The sequence below is a fragment of the Hipposideros armiger genome, unplaced genomic scaffold (genome assembly GCF_001890085.2).
Source record: "Hipposideros armiger isolate ML-2016 unplaced genomic scaffold, ASM189008v1 scaffold_2, whole genome shotgun sequence".
Lineage (NCBI taxonomy): Eukaryota > Metazoa > Chordata > Mammalia > Chiroptera > Hipposideridae > Hipposideros > Hipposideros armiger.
In genome coordinates this window covers 2,672,278-2,691,602 of record NW_017731352.1, presented here as the reverse complement: position 1 = coordinate 2,691,602, position 19,325 = coordinate 2,672,278, and the positions used below count along the sequence as shown (strand labels likewise).

The following is a 19,325-nucleotide window of genomic DNA, read 5'->3' as shown; positions in this document are numbered from 1 at the left end:
CGGCCGCTCACTGCGGCTGCTGGCCGCTCACGCTGGCTGCTGGCTACACACGGTAGCCCATGGCAACCCACTGCCACAGGGGCTGCAGCCTACACCGTTGCCAGCGACTCAAGGCAGCCCAGCTCCAGGTTGAGCTGTTGTTCAGCATCTTAGCTGTGGAGGGCAATATGTGGGATCCAAACCTGGGCCCTCTGGCATCCCAAGCCAGTTCTTAACCATTGCGCCACTTGGCCAGCCCTCTATTTATCAATTTAAGGATATGTGGTTGTTTCCACTTTTTGACTTATGCATAATGTTGCTGTGAACATTTGTATACAAGTTTTGTGTAGACACATCTTTTCACTTCTTTTAGGTACTACTTAATTTTAAATTGAATTAAAATTAAATAAAATTTAAAAATTCAGTTCCTCAGTTGCACGTTTCAACTGAGTACGGTAGCCACAGAGTTACCATACTCAACAGCACCGATATGAAACATTTCCATCATCAGAGTAAGTTTTATTGGAGAGCCCTGTTTTAGACTGGTATAAAATCTGGTGCCAAAAGTGTAGCACTATTTAAATGCAATAACAAATAATACAAAATGTGCTGTGCAAGCTGAGGACTGGGTGCTTTATGAACCACATCCTATACATATAAACTAGTGCAATTGCAGGTTTTATTAGAACAGTGTTATAATGTAAAAACAAAAACAAGTTAAAACTATCACTATAGGCTCTTCATTTAACAAATTTACTGAACACCTACTATAAACTTTGTTGGTGATGGAGAGGCAAACATAAGTAAGATGGTCCTGGCTCATAGAGAGCTCAAAGACCAGTGAGGGTTCACTCTTCACATTCTAACTCTTCCTGACTGCCTGGATGAAACCTAAAATAGAAAGTCAGGGGTTTTTAGTTTTCACACAAGAAGAGGGAGGTACAGTCCATTAGAGCACCATAATAACTGCACCTGAAAGAGAAACAGCTTCGCCAACACTTATTGGACCTTCACCCCCCAGTATCAATAGGCTCAGGAGTTTCCATGTACGCTTATCATTAGCAACTGAAAATTATAATTTTATAATGTAAACATGAAATAAAAGAGTTGGGATACTTACGTTTTGCCCATAATTTGACTGCTCTTAGGGTGAGTCTAAAAGTTTCTTTATTTGGCACTAAATGCAAAATTTCATCAGTAACTCTACATCCTGAAAAAGATAAAGCATTCATTTTTCATTATGCAGTAAAACCCAGTTAATTCAAATGCCCTTCTGACCTCCAGACTCTTAAATGCTAAAAATATCAAAAATAAAATGTGAGAGTTTATTTTCTCTATGTATTTGAAACTTAACATCTATATAATGAGAAATCCCTTTGCTTTTAAAGAATTCAAAAGCACATGGGTAATGCAATCCAATATTAAAATAAGCGATGGTTCTGACAATCTTTTTAGCTTTTTTCCACTTCTGACTTTACTGTTAATCAAAATGCCCTCAAGTTATAAAAGTGTTATTGCTTTAATGCAAACCTTACTAATAAATACTGTGATGTACTGTTGTGCTCTGGAAGTACAGCAAAACACAATGATTCAGTTAAACAAAAGATACTATAAACCAGTGGTTCTCAAAGTGTGGTCTGTGGACCCCTGGGAATCTGTTTGATCAAACCTATTTTTATAATAATTCTAAGGCTCAGCCTGTTTCACTGTGTTAACATTCGTGCAGATGGTTACAAAAGCAGTAGTGGGTAAAACTGCTGGTACCTTAGCAGTGAATTAAAGCTGTGGCAACAAATTGTACTAAGTAGACAATATGTATCACAGTTACTGCCACACATACACAGTTAGAAAACAGGAGAGGAATGTGTGCGGGTGTTTGAACATGTTTAAAGTAAGTTGAACTTGAACTACCTGATTTTTTCAAGGAACATCAGTTTTACTTGAAAGAATGATTGACAAACTATAGTTATTCATACTTGGATATTTAGCAGACATGTCCGAAAAACAAAACAAAGTGAGCCCCTCACTTCAAGGAAAACAAATGACAAAATTTGTTGCCAATAATAAATTTAGAGCTTTCAAGAAAAATTAGAATTTTAGATAGCTTTCCAATACTTAAAGACTTTTCTGATGAAATTAGTGATATTAATGAATGTGATTTTTTTTTTTTTTTTTTAAGCTGAGCCATCCTGCTACTTGTTGGCAGCTCAGCGGCTTCTCAGCTCGGGCTGGACTCGAACCGCTGTTGCTCAGAGCTCAAACTCTTGAGTGAGCTCTTAACCAACTGAGTCACTCGGCCGGCCCGTGATTTTTTTTTGATATTGTATAATGAAATGTGTGTTAACATTTATAAGATCCAAACAAATTTGTGAACCAGTATTTTCCAAATGACCAAGGCATGATAGTACAAAATCATGTATGGGTAAAAGATCCATTCAAAGAACAACAGACCAATGGATTTTAATGTACTAGAGTATAAAAAGTTAACTCATATGGTTTTAGATTCACTATTCTAACTAACCTTTAAAAAACAATCATTTTTATTTAGGAGTAAAAAGGAACTACTGATATATACTATAAACATGGATTAACTTCACAAACATTATGCTAAGTGAAAGAAGCCAGACACAAAAGACCACATGCTGTATGATTCCATTTATATAAAATGTCCAGAAAAGGCAAATCTATAGAGACAGAAAGATTAGTGGTTGCCTGGGATTGAGGTGTTGGAAAGGAGAAGGACTGCAAATGGCTATGAGGGATCTTTTGAGGATGATGAAAATATTCTAAAATTCAATGGTGGTGCACAATTCTGAATATATGAAAGACTACTGAACTATACACCTAAAAAGGATGAATTTTACAGTATGTAATTATCCTCTATAAGTTATACCTCAATAAAGCTGGAAAAAAGAAATTGTTACTGGTCAAGTTTTAGTATAGTATCAAAGAATACCCACAATTATCTGAAAAGGCTGTTAAAATACTCCTCCCTTTTCCAATTATATGTCTTTAAGACGCCAGATTCTCTTCCCATGCTTCAATCAAAGCAAAATACTGTAAGAGACTGACTATAAAAGCAGATACAAAAATCTAGCTGTCTTCTATTAAGTTAGATATAAAAGAGATTTGCAAAAATGCAAAAAAAAGCCCTTCTTACACAAAAAATGTATTTATATTCATTTATAATGGGTTTACTATTGTTATTTTAAAATGAACTAATAAATACTTTAAACTTTTCTCAGTTTTTGTTTCTAACATCGCAAATATTGACAGATATAACCCACATAAAACAAAAGATCTTTGGGGTCCTCAGTACATTTTAGAGTGTAAAGGGGTCCTGACACCAGTAAGTTTGAGAACCACTACTAAAAACATAAACAGCATTCAAATAATTTTCTTTTTAAAGATGCTTAAATGTGGTCAGATTATCTGTATAAAGAAAATTACATCATCATTTTTAACTTAGTCCAATCCATTAAAAAGTCCATTGATAATACTGCAAAATGATCTCTTATTTGTCGAATTGTTTTCAAGCAGGTATCTGAGATTTCTTTTTAGAAGCTTACCATTTAGGCTGCGAATACACCTTATATCAAGGCTTCTCAGTCGAGAGTCGTCTCTTAGATCTAAATTATCTGATATAGTTTGTATTGCCAGTCTTGCAAAGACTAGATCAATCTTTGGAAAGATGCAAAAAGAGAGAAAAATATTACCTTTTCTCCTTCTAGCCCATTCTCCCCACTTCCCACCTCAAAAATGTAAAAAGTTGTAATTATTAGTTTTGGAAGTTCTACCAAAACTTCAAAAGGCCTATGTAGGCAATCTCACATGGGAAAATCACTGAGAAGTTTTGTGAAATTAAAATTTCAAATTAAGGGAAAGCATTTTAATTTTAGCATATATGTCAAGCATTAAAAAAAAAAATCAAAACCTTATGAATGAATTTCTAGATAAAGACAGGTGATCCAAAACACATTTATATTCACTTCCTCTTGAAATCCTACTAAAATACCAGCAAAATTTTGCTGTTTTTTGTTTTAGTTTGTTTTTAAAGGCATAACCCACCAGGACAAAGGAAAATAGAAGATAACAGCAAAAACTATGAGAGCTGGAAAGTAGATGGGCAAATGAACAGTTCTAAGCAGATCTAAGAATGCAGAGATAAAAAACATTCTATCTAGGAAGTAAGGACAGGAGGCTGTAAACACATATATACATATACACATAAATAAGAACATTTAGAGAAAAAAGTATTCTTTGAAATTAAAGACATGATAACAGAAATAGAAAACAATACAAAGTTTGGAAGATGAGAAAACCACAAAAAGCAAAACAAAATAAAAAAAAAACAAAAGGACAGTCCTGGAGGTCCAACACACAAATGTTAGGAGCTCCAAAAGGAGAGAGAAAACAAAGGCAGGAAATTCAATAGAAGTCAATACACAATTTCCAATAACTAAAGGAAAGAAGTTTCCAATTTGAAAGAGGACTACTCAGTGCCTAGCACTATTTGATTGAAAAGACATACTGAAGTGTTTTACCATGAATTTTACAACTGTGAACACTATGGAGAAAAAAATCATATAAGCATCCAAAGAGACAAAACAGATCACATACAAAGGATGAAGAATCAAAATGGTATCACACTTCTCAGCATAGCACAGAAGCTAGAAACAACTGAAGGCCTTCAAAATTCTGAAAAACATTATTTTCCATCTAGAACTCTATACTCAACCAAATTACCAATTTGTTGTGAGAACAGAACAAAGACATTTTTAAACATGCAAGATCTCAAAAATATGTGCTCTTTCTCAGGAAGCTAGTGGATGAGTGCCACTAAAATGAGAGTCCAGAAAAGAAAACTCTAGAGAAGCAAAAGGAAATCCTATGATGATAGTAAACAAAAGATGTCAGGATGATAGTATACCAGTCATGGAGAATAATCAATGTGGACTGGAACAGGTGAGAAGACTCAGTGAGATCTTTTTTCAGGATGATAATGACAGAACACTTGAGAAATTTAAATCTATTTAGAGGAGATTTAGAAAACTAGGACAGGCTAGGTTTGAATTAGCCTTAAGATAAAGAAAGCCCAAGCAAACAAATTGCAAAACAAGTATTAACGCCCAAGAAAACAAAATGCCATTCAGCAAAGAATGGTAATCTAATATACTTTATGCTCAGTTTTGAACATTAATAAGATTATAATAATGTAAACACTGAATATTGTTCCAACCAAAATTATAATATAATGATGTTAGATTATGGAAATGAGAAGAATGGGGTGGGGATGGAGCTGGTTCATTTTCCGTGGTGAGAAGTCAATAGATGTAGGAGAGAGGAAGGCGAGGGACTATTTATAAAGCCAGAAAAATATGAAACACTTACTTCAATTCCATCAAATTCAAATTTTATAACAGGTACAAAGGCATCTTCTACAGCCTAAATAAGAGGAAACCAATTATGTAATACGTAATCTTTTCTCCATCCTTCCTAACTGCCAATAATGTGAATACCTTTGCTCCCAACTTATACTTTAACTCAACAGAAAGAGTGAAAATGTTCTTGGTCTTACATTCTAGGTAAGTACTTCTACTTGGTGACTGTGTTATTTAAGATACATAAAATGTCTATGACTAGTTATCCAACTTATTCTCCTCCTAAAAATATTCATCAGAAACAGGCAGGCAGAACTGCTATCATCTGGGTACTTACTACTTGTTGAGATTAAATTGAGCTGATAATTTGAAGACAGCACTAGTGTTAGAAATTAAAATATAATCAGAACTCATGACTATCAAAATAAATAATACATTCAATATAGTTTGGATTTAGTAGAAATGATGTCTTTCTGAGCCTTCTTTAATACCCCAACCTTACATATTTTTAACCTCCTTCTATTCTATACTGCCATGCACCCAAATAACACAGGTCCTTTGAACTTCATCTTATCCTAGCACTTCAGATTGTATTAAAACTACCCATTCGGTTGGTTCCCCCAATTTCTCCCTCCCATAAACTATGTCTTGTTGACTACTGTATCTGTAGGACTAAGACCAGTATCTGGTGAGTCACTGGTGTTAAAATTTTATTTACTGAATGAATGCATATATACATATAATGAGTTACTAATTTAACTTTATATATAATAGCAGCCACCATTTGATAGGCATCAACCATTTATCAGATATTACAGTAAATGTTTAATGTAAGTTATCTCATCAATTCTCAGAAAAACCTTATAAAAAAGTTTATTGCTCCATCTACATTTTACAAGTGAGGAAACTAAGGCTCAGAGAATAGGAAAATTGGCCAAAATCTGTGAGCTAATATGTAGATTTCTAGATTCAAATTCAGGTCTGTATTAACTATAAAGCCGTGTTCTTAATCATTATTCATTATTTTAACAACATATAGCAACTTCTTAAGAAATATTTTAATAATCATAAGCACTTACTAATCATAAATCATAATCATAAATCATAAGCTATTTGTTAACAAGTTTGAAATATTAAATACCAGAGAATACTTACTCTTAAATTTCTAATGCCATCTTGATGTTTCAATTTTTCAAAAAAAGACTGAAAAAAATCTGACCTCTCCACATGTCTTGGAGCTACACAAAGTGCATCAATGTCAGCCCCTGGAAATCAAAGTATTTCTGATGAAGAAGAGTATATTAAGTATGTATTATATTTTTGTTAAAGTACACACAAACATATGTATAGGAAAATGTTAACTGATTAGCTTTTAATGAGATGAGAATTTTTTTCTTCTGTACTTTTAAATTACGAACAAATAAGAGTTTGTTATTGCAAGTTTTTATCAGTAGAATATAGAAAAGCAGTTACCTTTGGTGTGTACTCCAAGCCTATAGGAGCCAAATGTGAAAATTTTACCACCAACAGTGGCCACAACAGAAGGTGGGAGATTCTAAAATAAAATTAAAACAAAGGCATTCAATTGTTCAAATTATTCAGCATACAAATTGCCTAAATGTTATAAATATATACTATATTTGTCAACTTTGGTAAACTGAGATTTGTTAAAGTACTTCAGCACTCTTGATTGCAACTTGTAGAAATGAGGGCAGTCCCAGAGGGAAGACAACAACTCACACCCACTACACATGCACACATCTCTATCTTAAGAAAAACACTTTTTATCACTTGATCCTACTTGTCACTTCCAACTGCCTGTCTTTGGCTCCATCTCTCGTAATAGTGACCAAGAAACTTTACCAAGCTAATGCACTTTCAGCTTTCTGCAGAATCATACTCCTGACTAATCCATCTTCTCTTTTTTTGTGTGTGACAGATATGCTTAATTTCTTGATTCTAGCTCTGCAACCTTTCTGCAAGAAAGGGGGTCATTCCTGACATAGTTTCCTTATGAGAGCTAATATAACAACTTTAATTAATATACTTTTGATTGTATCAGAATTATACTACTTTTCACCTTTCTCTAGAACCAATTCTGACTATCAGATATTTTCAGACAGTTCAATCTACTTCAGGCAATATCCGTTCCTGAAACAAGAAAAATTCTTCCTATGATAAACCAGGTATCCCTCCTGATTTCTCTATTTCTATTCCTCATTTTCCTTTACTGCCCTTACCTACAGTCATTATTTTTCTTCTTGGCTTACCAATTCTTAGTTTATATCCCTCACATCACCTCCTTTCTATTCAACTACCACCCACCCTAATTCTAGGCTATTTAACAGTATCATAAAGCTACCCTCTTGCCCTTACTCTTTATTTTTTCTTACTCCATTAAGTACAAATTCACTGATTGATGTTCTTAAATTACTCTATTATAATTCTTCTGCCCAAAACTTGCCAATGCATTCTTCCCTGACTACTGAAGTAAGGATTCTTGAATTTTTTTTTTTTTTTTTAGCTGAGCCATCCCGCCACCTGTTGGCAGCTCAGCTCGAGCCGGGACTCGAACCACTGTTGCTCAGAGCTCGCACTCTTGAGCGAGCTTTTAACCAACTGAGCCACTCGACTGGCCCAGGATTCTTGAATCTTAAGGATTTTCCCAGTATGCTCCTATGGGTCTTACTTGCCTTACCTCCTGATATTCCCTTCTGAAGCTCCAACTGCCAACATGTTACGTAATTCAGTCTTTTTCCCATTGCAGTTGCCATTTTCCCTGCCTCAAAAGCTTGCCCATCCTCTCTCGGTATCTCAATACCATCAATTTTTCAAAGTTCACTTCAAATTCCACCTCTTTCATGAAACCTTCTCTGATTATCTCCTATAAAAAAAGAGCTCTTTTTATCCTTTCAGTGCTCTTCCACTATTATTATCTTTAACCCCCTTTATACTGAATTAGTGACTTTTCTTTTTCTGTAAGTCCCATCTCTTCAGCTATATTTAAATTCCTTGGGAGGTGAGAACTATGTCTCCTACTTCTCTTATTTCCCCATAATACCCAGTGCAAGTTCCAAAGAATAATAATACTGCTGATTAACTTGAATAAAAGTATCTGTATAACAAGATACTGTTTGTTACTTCCTCTGCTTAATGGATATTAATTGTCCAAGAGTATCACAAATAATTTCACAGGTAGCATGGAGTCAGTAAATCTATGGATGACTAGCATGAATCAAAAGGATCGAGAAGTCAGGACCTTTTAGTTTACCTTCCTACTTAAAAAAAACATGATTCTTGCCATGATTTATAAGAAAGTGACATACTGAATCAGAGTAAAACATTTTTTGCCATAGACCATAATATTTAGCTAAAATGATTTGATTTGTAGTTCTAGACTGTTTAAATATCCCAATTGTGTATAGAATGTTAACGTGATCTTTGATCTAACTGAAATCCTTCAGGTATTTTCTAAACTAAAATATGCATAAATGAAAGGGAATTATAATTGATTAGGAAAATGACCAATCACCTTATCCACACAATGGAAGATGTTAAAACCAATTTACATTTTTTATAATTAGATATTTTATTTACTTTGTTTTTTTAAAAAAGCCAAACTGTGGCAAAGTTTCAAATTTTTAACAATGGTTTTATGCCTACAAATTAAATGGAAACCAGCTACTGGTTTTTGCAGATTAAAGCACTAATGTGATTAAAATGGGCTAAAAAAACATTTCATTAACTTTTTTAAAAAAACCTTTGGACACTGGAACAGAATTCTACCAAATTTTTCTTTTAAGTGTAAAGAAACCATGCAGTAAGAAAATTAGGTGCATTTCTCAAATTAATGTAACTTTTTGCAAATAACACATGACTTATCTTGAATGCATCCTTAAATGGAGGTGGAAGCAAAGACCTCTGCACAACCACAATAGCTGACATAAGGACCATATACAAGAAATCATAAAGCTTGTTACTGATTTTAAAATAATTCTAGCAAGTTGGGTATTTTGTTTGCACATCCACTGCAATTATGGGCTGATTAGACAGGGACAACAGGTTCCCCTAACATTTATCTCATGCCTGAGCCCTGTCCTGGGGTTGTGCAGGGGAATGAGACAGACCTTTTTCTTGAGGAGCTGATCACCTAGTAACACAGAAACAAATGCAAACTTTTTTATTACTCAAGACTAGCATTTCGCCTGCTCAGAATTCAACTTATTTGAAAAACTCAACTTATTTGAAAAACTACTGATAATCCTCTGAGAGCTCAGAAATGAGTCAATTTGGCAGCAAAAGTAAAAAGCATAAAGACCAGGGGCTGGCCGAGTGGCGTGTTGGTTGAGTTGGCTTGGGACAGCAGCTCTGAGCAGCAGGGCCCCGGTTCGGGTCCCATATAAGGGCCAGTGACACTGCGCCCTCTACAGCTAAGATGGTGAACAACAGCTTGACCTGGAGCTGGGATGCCATAAGTCACCAGCGACAGCGTAGGCTGTAGTGGGGCTGCAGTGGGCTGCTGTAAGCTACTATGAGTGGCTGGCAGACAGCATGAGTGGCTGGCAGCTGGCATGAGCTGCCGTCCAAGGCCTGGCGAGCGACTGCCTCACCTGGGAAGAGCACAATGATAATACCAACATGGGCCAGTGAAACGAACTCCTTCACAACTATCCTGAAGAACAAAAAGACAGCAACTTGTCTGTTCCCCTCTCCCAATTCCCCAATAAAAGCTTAAAAAAAAAAGCATAAAGATCATTTATTTAAACTCAATAATTACAGACTAATTAGCAGAGTCCCTCATAACCTTATTCATAGTTTGGTTTAAAAGAACCAATTTTAAATATGTATCATAGATACCAAAAGAAATAAAAGTTGTAAAAGAAAGAAGTCTAACAGGTGTTTATATAATTTCTAAACTCATGCAGATTAAGGAGCAGAAAGGGAGTTTGTAGAGAGACACACTGACTGCTGTGAGACATTTAACTTTTCAGCTGATTGCTGTTAAGGAAGAGATGGGAAAACTATAAAAAACAAACAAAAAACTTAAAATACAACAGTTTGGGCCACTTAGTCAAGGGGCAAATAGACCCAGTTGAACATGCCCTACCTTTACTATAGCCAGTAAAATAATATTTATAGTGATGATTCTCAGACAAATGATTATTCAATTATACCCAAAATACTCTTAAGCAAGAAAAATGTAATTGATTTTAGAAGAAAAATAGTATGCCACCGCAGAAGAAAAAAGTTTAATTATTACATACAAATATTTACAAAATATTATTTACCAATTAGGGTTTGCAAACTCCTGTGTCTCAGGGGCCAGTCAGGTATGTAAAAGAGGGACGTATGCAAAAGAAACACAGAAAATGATGGATAAATGACAGTTGCTTATGTTAGAGAGACCAGGGAGTCATGGAAGTCACAAGACATTCCTGGAGGGCTGGAGCTCAATTCCATTCAAGCCTCTTCCTGCCTTCCACAAAGGCAAGCCCAGTATTGTCAGATCTGGTATTTCACAAAAAATCTGAAATCTGGCTTTTTAAATAAAATCTCTTGATATTTAAATTGTGGTCCACTACAAGTGAGTTAAGCAAGACATTTAGTAGAATTGTAGCTAGACGTTGGCTACCTTTGGGGTAAGCCCTCATTTATTTATAGAAACTCAACTGTCTACACCAATTCATTACCAAGCATACCAAAGAGTGAGCTTTAATATATTTCAGATTATTCTCAACTCCTCCAACTTATTACCAGGACTAACGACCAAGATATACTAAAACTATAAGTTTAGAGTCTTACCTTACTCTCACTGACATCAGAAATCCATTCTTTTACTAAATTGTTCAGTTTACCAAGGACAACCAGCCTATAATAAAAAACAGCATACTTTAGATTAAAATTAAAAAAATATATAAGAACAGTATTTTAACAAGTAATTAAACATATAGAGAGTACCTCTGTGTTGATGTAATGGTATGGGTAATAGCATATAATACACATGTTAATGCTATCACATCTGTTGATACATGGCACATCTCTTTGGCATTCTTAGGTCCCTAAGACTTCTAAAGACAATAAATGTGATAATAGTATTTTGGTCTTTGGGCTATTTTCAAAATTCAAATAACCTAGTACAAAGCAAAAATACCTTCAATAAGGCTGCAAAGACCAAATGAATTGTCAACTTTTTTGGCCTTTCTATGGAATAAAATCAATTCAATAATAGAGATTAGCATTCTCTCATTGAGAATCATAGGTCTTTAGATAATTAAAATGGGTAAATTAATTATTGGCTAATTTTTATGAAATAACATTATTTAATACTGGGTTGTTGGAAAAGTCATGACGTTATTTTTTCTGGTTTTCGTTGCAAAAATGCGTCATGACTCTTCCGACAACCCAATAAAAGCAATTTGATATGAAAACAAATTTGCAATCAATGGCATATCCATATCCACACTAATAAATGAGAAGGAAAGTAGAGTTTAGGCATCTCAAAGATAACATGAAAACCGAAACCTGATCTGTCCAAACTTGCTTCTACCTCAGCCTTCCTCAAGTAATGGAATTCCATCCTTCAAGGTGCTGGGACCAAAATCCTTGGCATCAGCCTTGACCTCTCTCCTCCTTTCTTACACATTCCATAGTCATTAAACAACCCTACCTTTAAAATATATCCAGAATTCTACTACTTCTTATCTCCACCGCTGTCCTCCTAGTTCCAGCCACCATCATTTCCTCCCTGGACTATTATAATAATTGCTTTCTAGTTTTCCCAGTCCTGCCCTTGACCCCTCTTCAGACTATTCGCAATACAGCAGCCAGAGTGACTGTGTTAAAACTTGAGTAAATCATGTCAATCTTCTGCTCAAAACCCTAATAATACCTTCCCATTTCACTCAGAGTAAAAGTCAAAACTTTTATAATGGCTTACAATGTCCTAAGGGACCTAGCTCTCCAAACTCTTTTCCACCTCACTTTCTTTAAGCCCATATTCCCCTGCTTACTCACTCAGCTTCAGACATCCAGGCTACCGCGCTATGTATTCCTTAAACATAGCAGGTATACTCCGACCTCAAGCCTCTTGCCTAGAATGCTCTTCCCTCAACAATCCACATAGTTCTCTCATCTTCAAATTTCCGTCAAACGTTAATGAAGCCTTCTCTGACCACCTCCACCCCCAGCTTTATTTTTCTCAGTAGCACTCCTCATGTGTAACATTTTATTTTATTTATTTGGGTAATTGTTAGTCTCCTTCCCTAACTCCCACCTAAAATGTAACTCCAGGAGGGCCAAGATTTCTTTTCATTTTGTCCTTTTTTTAATCCCTAGGCAGGGACATAGTAAGTTATGTGACATATATTTGTAGAATTAATGATTAAATAATATACTGTTAAATACTTTGCATTTTTAAGGACATACCTGTGGTTCAATTCTTCCTCATCTTCAAACACTCCAAATGGTTTCATGGCATCAATTAATTTCTGGGTATAAAGATGATCAATTTCTTTAGGGCATGCCAAGCTAATTGGAGAGGTGATTCCATAATGCTTTTGTTGACGCTGGCTATCCAGCACTGTGTTCCTGTTCAAGAAAAATGAAACAGCAGAAGAAAAATTTAAAGTATCATATCATACTGACACATCAACCCACTCATTAATTTAGCTACCTTTAAAGTTTACTTATTAGTACTAAAAGTTGGGACAAGGACTTTTTTAAAAAGGAAAAAGGGTATTTTGTGTTTATGTTGATGAAAGGCTATTCATACTGTCTCTAGCTTTCATGGTTAGGATGTCTTTTCAAGCCAAACGCAGCATGTGTTAGCATCAGGACAACTGTGCCAACACCACTCAGCTCCAATGCAAAGAGCCTGAATGGGAGCTGGGCCAGGGCCACCTCCACTACACCCTGCAGACTTAAGTCTAGTACCATCTAGATTCAATCTCTGAAAAGCAGTCAGCCACTTGAAAGAAAGCTCTAAGTAAAAACAATGCCCCCTACTCCCAAAGAAACAAAAACATCCCATTAGAAGGTCCTAGGAAAATAGTATGGCTTTTAAAAAGAAATCACATCTAGATTTGTCCTTGGGACATCTAAATTAACATACTTTGCTTGAATCAGAGTTTACAGTCCTAACATTTTGTGACTCTAGTTAATTGTTCCTTCATTTAGACTGGTACCCAGACCATTTTCACACTGAATAATAATCAACTTCTTTACACTAAATGGCAACTTTTATAAGATATAAGCCACTGTTGAAAAAATCCTAGCCATCAGGAAATTATAGTCTTGAATACATAATACAACAGAATTTCTGAGATTTTGGATTTTCACAGACTGATAATTTCAAAGTAAAATTTGGACCAACATGGGCTGGTAAAACTTTTAATTATGCTAAGAAAGGAAGGTAAAAACAAACATACACAAAAACCAACCAACCCTATCACCTATCTTCATCATTCTTTCATGAGACCATTAACACCTATAGTATGAGGCCATTAACACCTATAGTAAGAATGTATCTCAAAGAGCAGTTTTTTAAATGAATAAATTAGCCCTATGAACACTGACACAAAAATACAAGTGATTGTTTTTGAATTTTAGTTAAAACATTGGCTTATCACATGCTCTTTGGCTAAAAATTAGGTAGGTAGGGAGAATCAAATGGAAGCTAAAATAGTCTATCTACCTTTTGAAATGATTCCAAGAAACAAAAGAGAAACATCAATACTAGTGGCTTTAATTTCTTTCTGGTATTTATGAGTATTTTTAGAACAAACAATTTCAATCAGTTATTTCAAGTTGTAACTTCTTTTTAAAGAGTTAGCTCTTTTACCTCTAAGAGAAACTAGAGAGGCATTTTGTTATAGTTTTTGTATGTTTACATGTATATGATAAATGGATGGCTCGGACTAATTATATATGATCATTCAATTAATCTCAACAATAACCCTGAGGGGTACTGAATAAGTGCCACTTTACAGGTTAAGTACCAAGATCCAAAAAGATAGGAAGAAGAAGAGCCAGAATCTGAACGCCAAAACTCAAGATCTTTCCACAACTCCACTCTCCTTTCCAGATTTCAGTTCTGACACTAATTATGATCTTGGTTCCCCTTTCTTATCTGTATGACGAGAAAGTTGGCTATCTAGGTCTCTACTAGCACTAAAATGCCAAATCTATGGTTCTGAACCTCCCTCATCTAGACAGGGAAAAAAAGCACAATGCCTTCAACTGATAAATTTCACTTATAGGTAAACATGTTAGAGAAATTCCAGTACAAGTGTGCAAGAAGACATACAAGAATGTTCACTGCCACACTAACATGAAAAACTTAGAAACTAAAAATAGTCACTAACAGGAAAAGAACTAAACTAGGGTGTACCCCTACAATGGAATACATTGTAGTTAATATGAACTAATTAGAGCTAAAAATATTAACGTGGACAAAGCTCAAAGATACCACGTTGCACTAAAGAAGCAAGATGCAGAATGACAACTGTGACACTGGTTACATAAACCTTAAAAACAATGCCTGTTATTATGGACACATGCATATGTAGTAACAGCATTAAAAAACATGTAGCGGTAAACATCAAATTCAGCACTGTGGGGAACTCTGGGGAGGGGCGAATGGGGGTAACAGATCAGGAGGTAGGAGAAGCCTTCAGATGTATTTGGAATGCATGATTTCTTTTTAAGGTATGTGTGCACACACACATGTATGTTATGCTTTGGGAAAGATGAATGGTGGCTACACAAATGATGCTTATGTTATTCTCTGCATTTTCCTGCAAGTTTATATTATTTCCTAATAAACTGAATAATGGAAGAAGCTATAACAAAATCTTCCGACAAGCACGGAAACCTTTTCTGACTTATCAAAAAAGTGTGAGCAGGAGGTACAGACAGACCGGTAGGTATACTGTGGGTAGATGGATAGGCCGGGGGAAGGCGAAAAGACCATAGTCTTTACTAAAGAGACAAGAGCTGGAGTAGGTCATTCACTCCCGAAGACCTGGAGAAGCCGGTACGGAAGGGAGGAGGGGGAAGTAGGGGGATGGTATTTGCGCCAATGCAGACAGGAGCAGAGACCGGCTCAGACAGTGCTGGGGGCAGGAGTGACCGACAATTTCTCCCCAGACACGCGCCTCTCTCCCGCCGCATCTTCGTCTAGGGACGTCCTGGGAGGCGGGACAGCCGAGGCCAGAAGGGGACTCCTGAAGTCCCCGAATCTGTGCAGAGTGCAGGGGGATGGCCAGGTGAGCCGCCGGGTGTAGGGGAGGTGCCCTTGCCGACCCGACGAGCGGGGAAGGAGACCACTCAGGCGAGCTCCGGGCTGGACACGGAAACGGAGTCCCGGGTCGACCACCTCAGCCCACCCCTCTCCGCTTCGCCCCCAACTGCGGCCCCCCACCACTTACGCAGACGTTTCTTTCATCGCTTCCTGCGTCTCCCTCACAAGCGAGTATCTTTCGCTCTGTAGTCCTATTCTCGCTGTTCCCGTCTCCCCCTGTCCACTTTCCTCCGGTCGCTTGTAGCTCGCTCGCTCGCTCACTTTCTTACTTACTACGGCCGAGGCATCCAACCGAGTAGTGAAAACACCACAAAACCGGCTCTATTTATGACAATACAGCGCGGCCGACGCCAATATGGCGCCGCTTCCCAGCCTGCCCCTCGCCCGCTCTGGCTCCGCCTCTGGAGGCCTGAACCCGCCCTCGATCCCGCCCCCTGCTACTTTGGGCCTCTGGAGGCTCTGCCGGCCCCTCCTGCAGAGGCGCGGGCTGTGGCTGCAGACGCCGGTCGGAAAGAGCGTTTGGTCCCCTTCTTTGTCTGTGGGACTGTTAATCTAGGCAAACTGCTTGGAAAGTAATTTGGAACATATTTTTCTTGTTTCTATAATTAGAGCCTATATCACCTATTTTTTAAAAGATCAAAACCTTGCCTAGCAAACACTATTTTAACTCTTCTATTATCCCACATCTTTAATTTAGTCATAGCCATACGGCATCAGTCCACTCGTGTAGGAGATTCTGTCGTGAGAGGGTCACATCCAGGAACGTGTAGTGTAACTTTATGATTATCCCAGGGAAAAGCACGCTTTTAAATTGATGGCTAAGTGTTCACTTCACTTCTAAGTACATCCCCCTGATTCATGACATTATGGCAGTTGAGGGAGGTTGATAGGAATGACTAGCGGTTTGCAATAGGAGGATAAATGCAAGGCTGAATCAAAATCTCACACATCCAAATAGTGGAGATCATGTTCCATGTGGGTGTGAGGATGAAAACGGGGAAATAATGACGGATTTTAAAATGTCGAAGTGTGGAAATAACTTAAAATACTAAATCATTGTAAAGAAAAGGATGTCAAGAAACTGCTTTTTCTCTGAATGTGTCTCAGAGTCACAGTAAACAGAGATTACTTATAGAATTATTCATTTGTTCAGAAATACCTATTGAAAGCCTAGTCTGTGCCTAACTAGTGTTAGGCTCCAATGATTTAATGGTGCATAAAACAAGATGCATTCTTTAACCTTATGAAGTTCAGAATTTAGTGAGGAAACAATGAAATACAAGTGACATTCTTCTGTTGTAGAACTAAATAAATCACCTACTGTGTGTCAGACATGGGAGATAATTCCTGCCCTCAAGAATTCACAGTCTAGTGGAGAGCAAACATATACAGAGATTATTAAAATACAGTAGGGTCTGTGATGCAGTTGGGGTCAGGAGATTTAGGGAGGCCTAAACTTCAGGCGAGATGCTCAATAGTGGCTTCCTAGAGGAGGGCATGTTGCCTAAATTAGCAAGAATTGGGAGTAGGGATTGGGTGCAGGTGGTAGGGAGAAGGTAACACCTATTCTAGGTAGCACAGAATAGTAGCTAGTTAGCACAGGCTTCAGGCTTAGGGAGACCCAAATCTGAGTTCTAGTTTTGCTACTTACTCGTTATGTGACCTCAGGAAAATTAACCTTAAAAAGCCCTTTCCTCATCTGTAAAATGAAGAGAATAGGATTGCAAGAGAATTCAATGAGAAGGGTATGTATATATAATAATGTGAATCTCAGTCCAAAAATTCAGACATGCGAGAAATATCACTTTATTTTCTAACACTTAGTTTTTGACCCTGAGCCCCTCATTCTTCTGAGCTGGTAGACAAAGACAGTCTTGGTCGTCTTGCATCTCACCCTCCCCAGTGCTTAAGATGGTGGCAAGGTATTGGGGGAGGCTCAGTTTTAGTTTTTTCTTTCCATTCTCCTGTCTTTGTGAATCTACCTGGAGTTGAATGCCAGCCTCCAACCCCCATTTCAATAAGGACACTTTCTTTCAAGGGAGAATATATTTTGGGGTGGGGTGTTCTATATTGTAGCTGTATTTTTAAGCTAAAATTTGCCAATTACAAAAGTAACCTGTGCTTATAAAAAAAAAGAAGAAGAAGAAATCTGTTCCTTTCATTTCTAACTCCAGTTTTATTCCGCAGGGAACCATTATTAACAGCTGGGTATATCCATCCTTTCAAAATGTCCACAAACCACACGTAAACATGTAGCAGAGGATTTGTCTTTATTGTTTTTTAATTTTGGGAAAAAAAAGGATCATACTGTACATGTTCTGCTACTTGATTTTTTTAACCTAAAAATCATGAACATCTTTCCATGGCAGTAAATGTTATGGAATGAATTGTGTCCTCCCCAAATTTCACATGTTGAAGTCCTAACTCCCAGTACCTCAAAATGTGACTTTATTTGGAGATAGGATCTTTAAAGAGATAATTAAGTTTAAATGAGGTCATTAGTGTGGCCCCTCCTCTAATAAAGCTGGTGTTCTTATAAGAAAAGAAAACGTGGACACAGATAAGGAGAGAGGGAAGAGCATGTGAAGGCACAGAGAGAAGATAGCCATCTGTAAGTCAAGGAGAGAAGCCTCAGAAGAAGCCAACCATGCTGACATGTCTTAGAATTCTAGCCTCTAGAAGTGTGAGCAAATAAAATTCTGTTGTTTAAGCCACCCACCTAGTCTGTGGTACTTTCTTATGGTAGCCCTAGCAAACCAATACAGTAAATATGCACCTACTTTCTTCTTTTTAACAGTAACATGCTATTCTTTGTCATAGATAGTATATATCTACCTCATCAAAATATACTTAACTATTTCCCTATTATCTCAAATTTGTTTATATGATAAATAATGCTATAATAAACATCTTTATACATACATCCTCTATATTTGTGTCCCAGAATCATAGAATAGATTAATAGAATAATGATGGGATTACTGTGTTAAAGGGTATGTATATTTTCCAATTGCCCTCTCTAAAGGTTATGCCAATTTACACTCCAACCAACAATATGTATGGAATGGTCTGTTTTCTGAAACCCTCACAAATGCTAGATATTAAAAGTACTTTTTATAATTATTACATAAATTATAAATGTACAGAAAAATAGAGAAAATAGTATAATAAACGCCATATACCTAGCACCTAGATTTGATGATGTTTTTTAGTATTTTGTCATGTTTCACCTATTTTTTAAAAATCTTTTAAAGTAAATGCAGATATGATGGCATTTTACTCCTCAATATTTTGATATGCATATATGGATAAGAACATTTTCCTACATAGCCACAATAATATCAGTACACCCAAGTTTTCCCTACTTGTCCCCAAAATATCTTTTGCAGCAAGTTTGTCCAGTAGTGGGATCCAATCAAGGACCATGATTGCATTTGATTGTTGGGTCTCCAAAATGTATTTTAATCTATAAGAGACACTCCCTTTTCTGTCCCTTCTTATTTTCCTCTCACACCCACCCAGCTTTTTAGTTTTCCCATGACATTGACTTGCAAAGACCAGGATAGTTGTTCTCTAAGAATGTCCCAAGTTCTGGATTTTTCTGATAGCTTCCTTGTGGTGTCATTTAACAATAACCCCCATATTTTCTATTATTGGACGTTGGA

General features: G+C 36.6%; 1 protein-coding gene across 4 annotated transcripts in view; it reads right to left on the bottom strand.

Moving 5' to 3' along the window:
* Nucleotides 1–19,325, bottom strand: part of PAPOLG (poly(A) polymerase gamma) — a 69,260-nt gene that overhangs the window by 18,471 nt on the left and 31,464 nt on the right. For 2 of the 4 annotated variants that reach the window (XM_019631328.1, XM_019631403.1), the window contains exons 1-8: nucleotides 15,788–16,037; nucleotides 12,786–12,947; nucleotides 11,163–11,229; nucleotides 6,834–6,915; nucleotides 6,516–6,625; nucleotides 5,371–5,424; nucleotides 3,549–3,660; nucleotides 1,100–1,189 (exon numbers count right to left, since the gene is read on the bottom strand). In XM_019631328.1, the coding sequence (XP_019486873.1) occupies nucleotides 1,100–1,189; nucleotides 3,549–3,660; nucleotides 5,371–5,424; nucleotides 6,516–6,625; nucleotides 6,834–6,915; nucleotides 11,163–11,229; nucleotides 12,786–12,947; nucleotides 15,788–15,804 (694 nt within the window). In that variant the 5' untranslated portion in view covers nucleotides 15,805–16,037. Of the gene's footprint in view, nucleotides 1–1,099; nucleotides 1,190–3,548; nucleotides 3,661–5,370; nucleotides 5,425–6,515; nucleotides 6,626–6,833; nucleotides 6,916–11,162; nucleotides 11,230–12,785; nucleotides 12,948–15,787; nucleotides 16,038–19,325 lie in introns of those variants that run through there. The other 2 variants (XM_019631567.1, XM_019631489.1) reach the window with 2 other exon arrangements.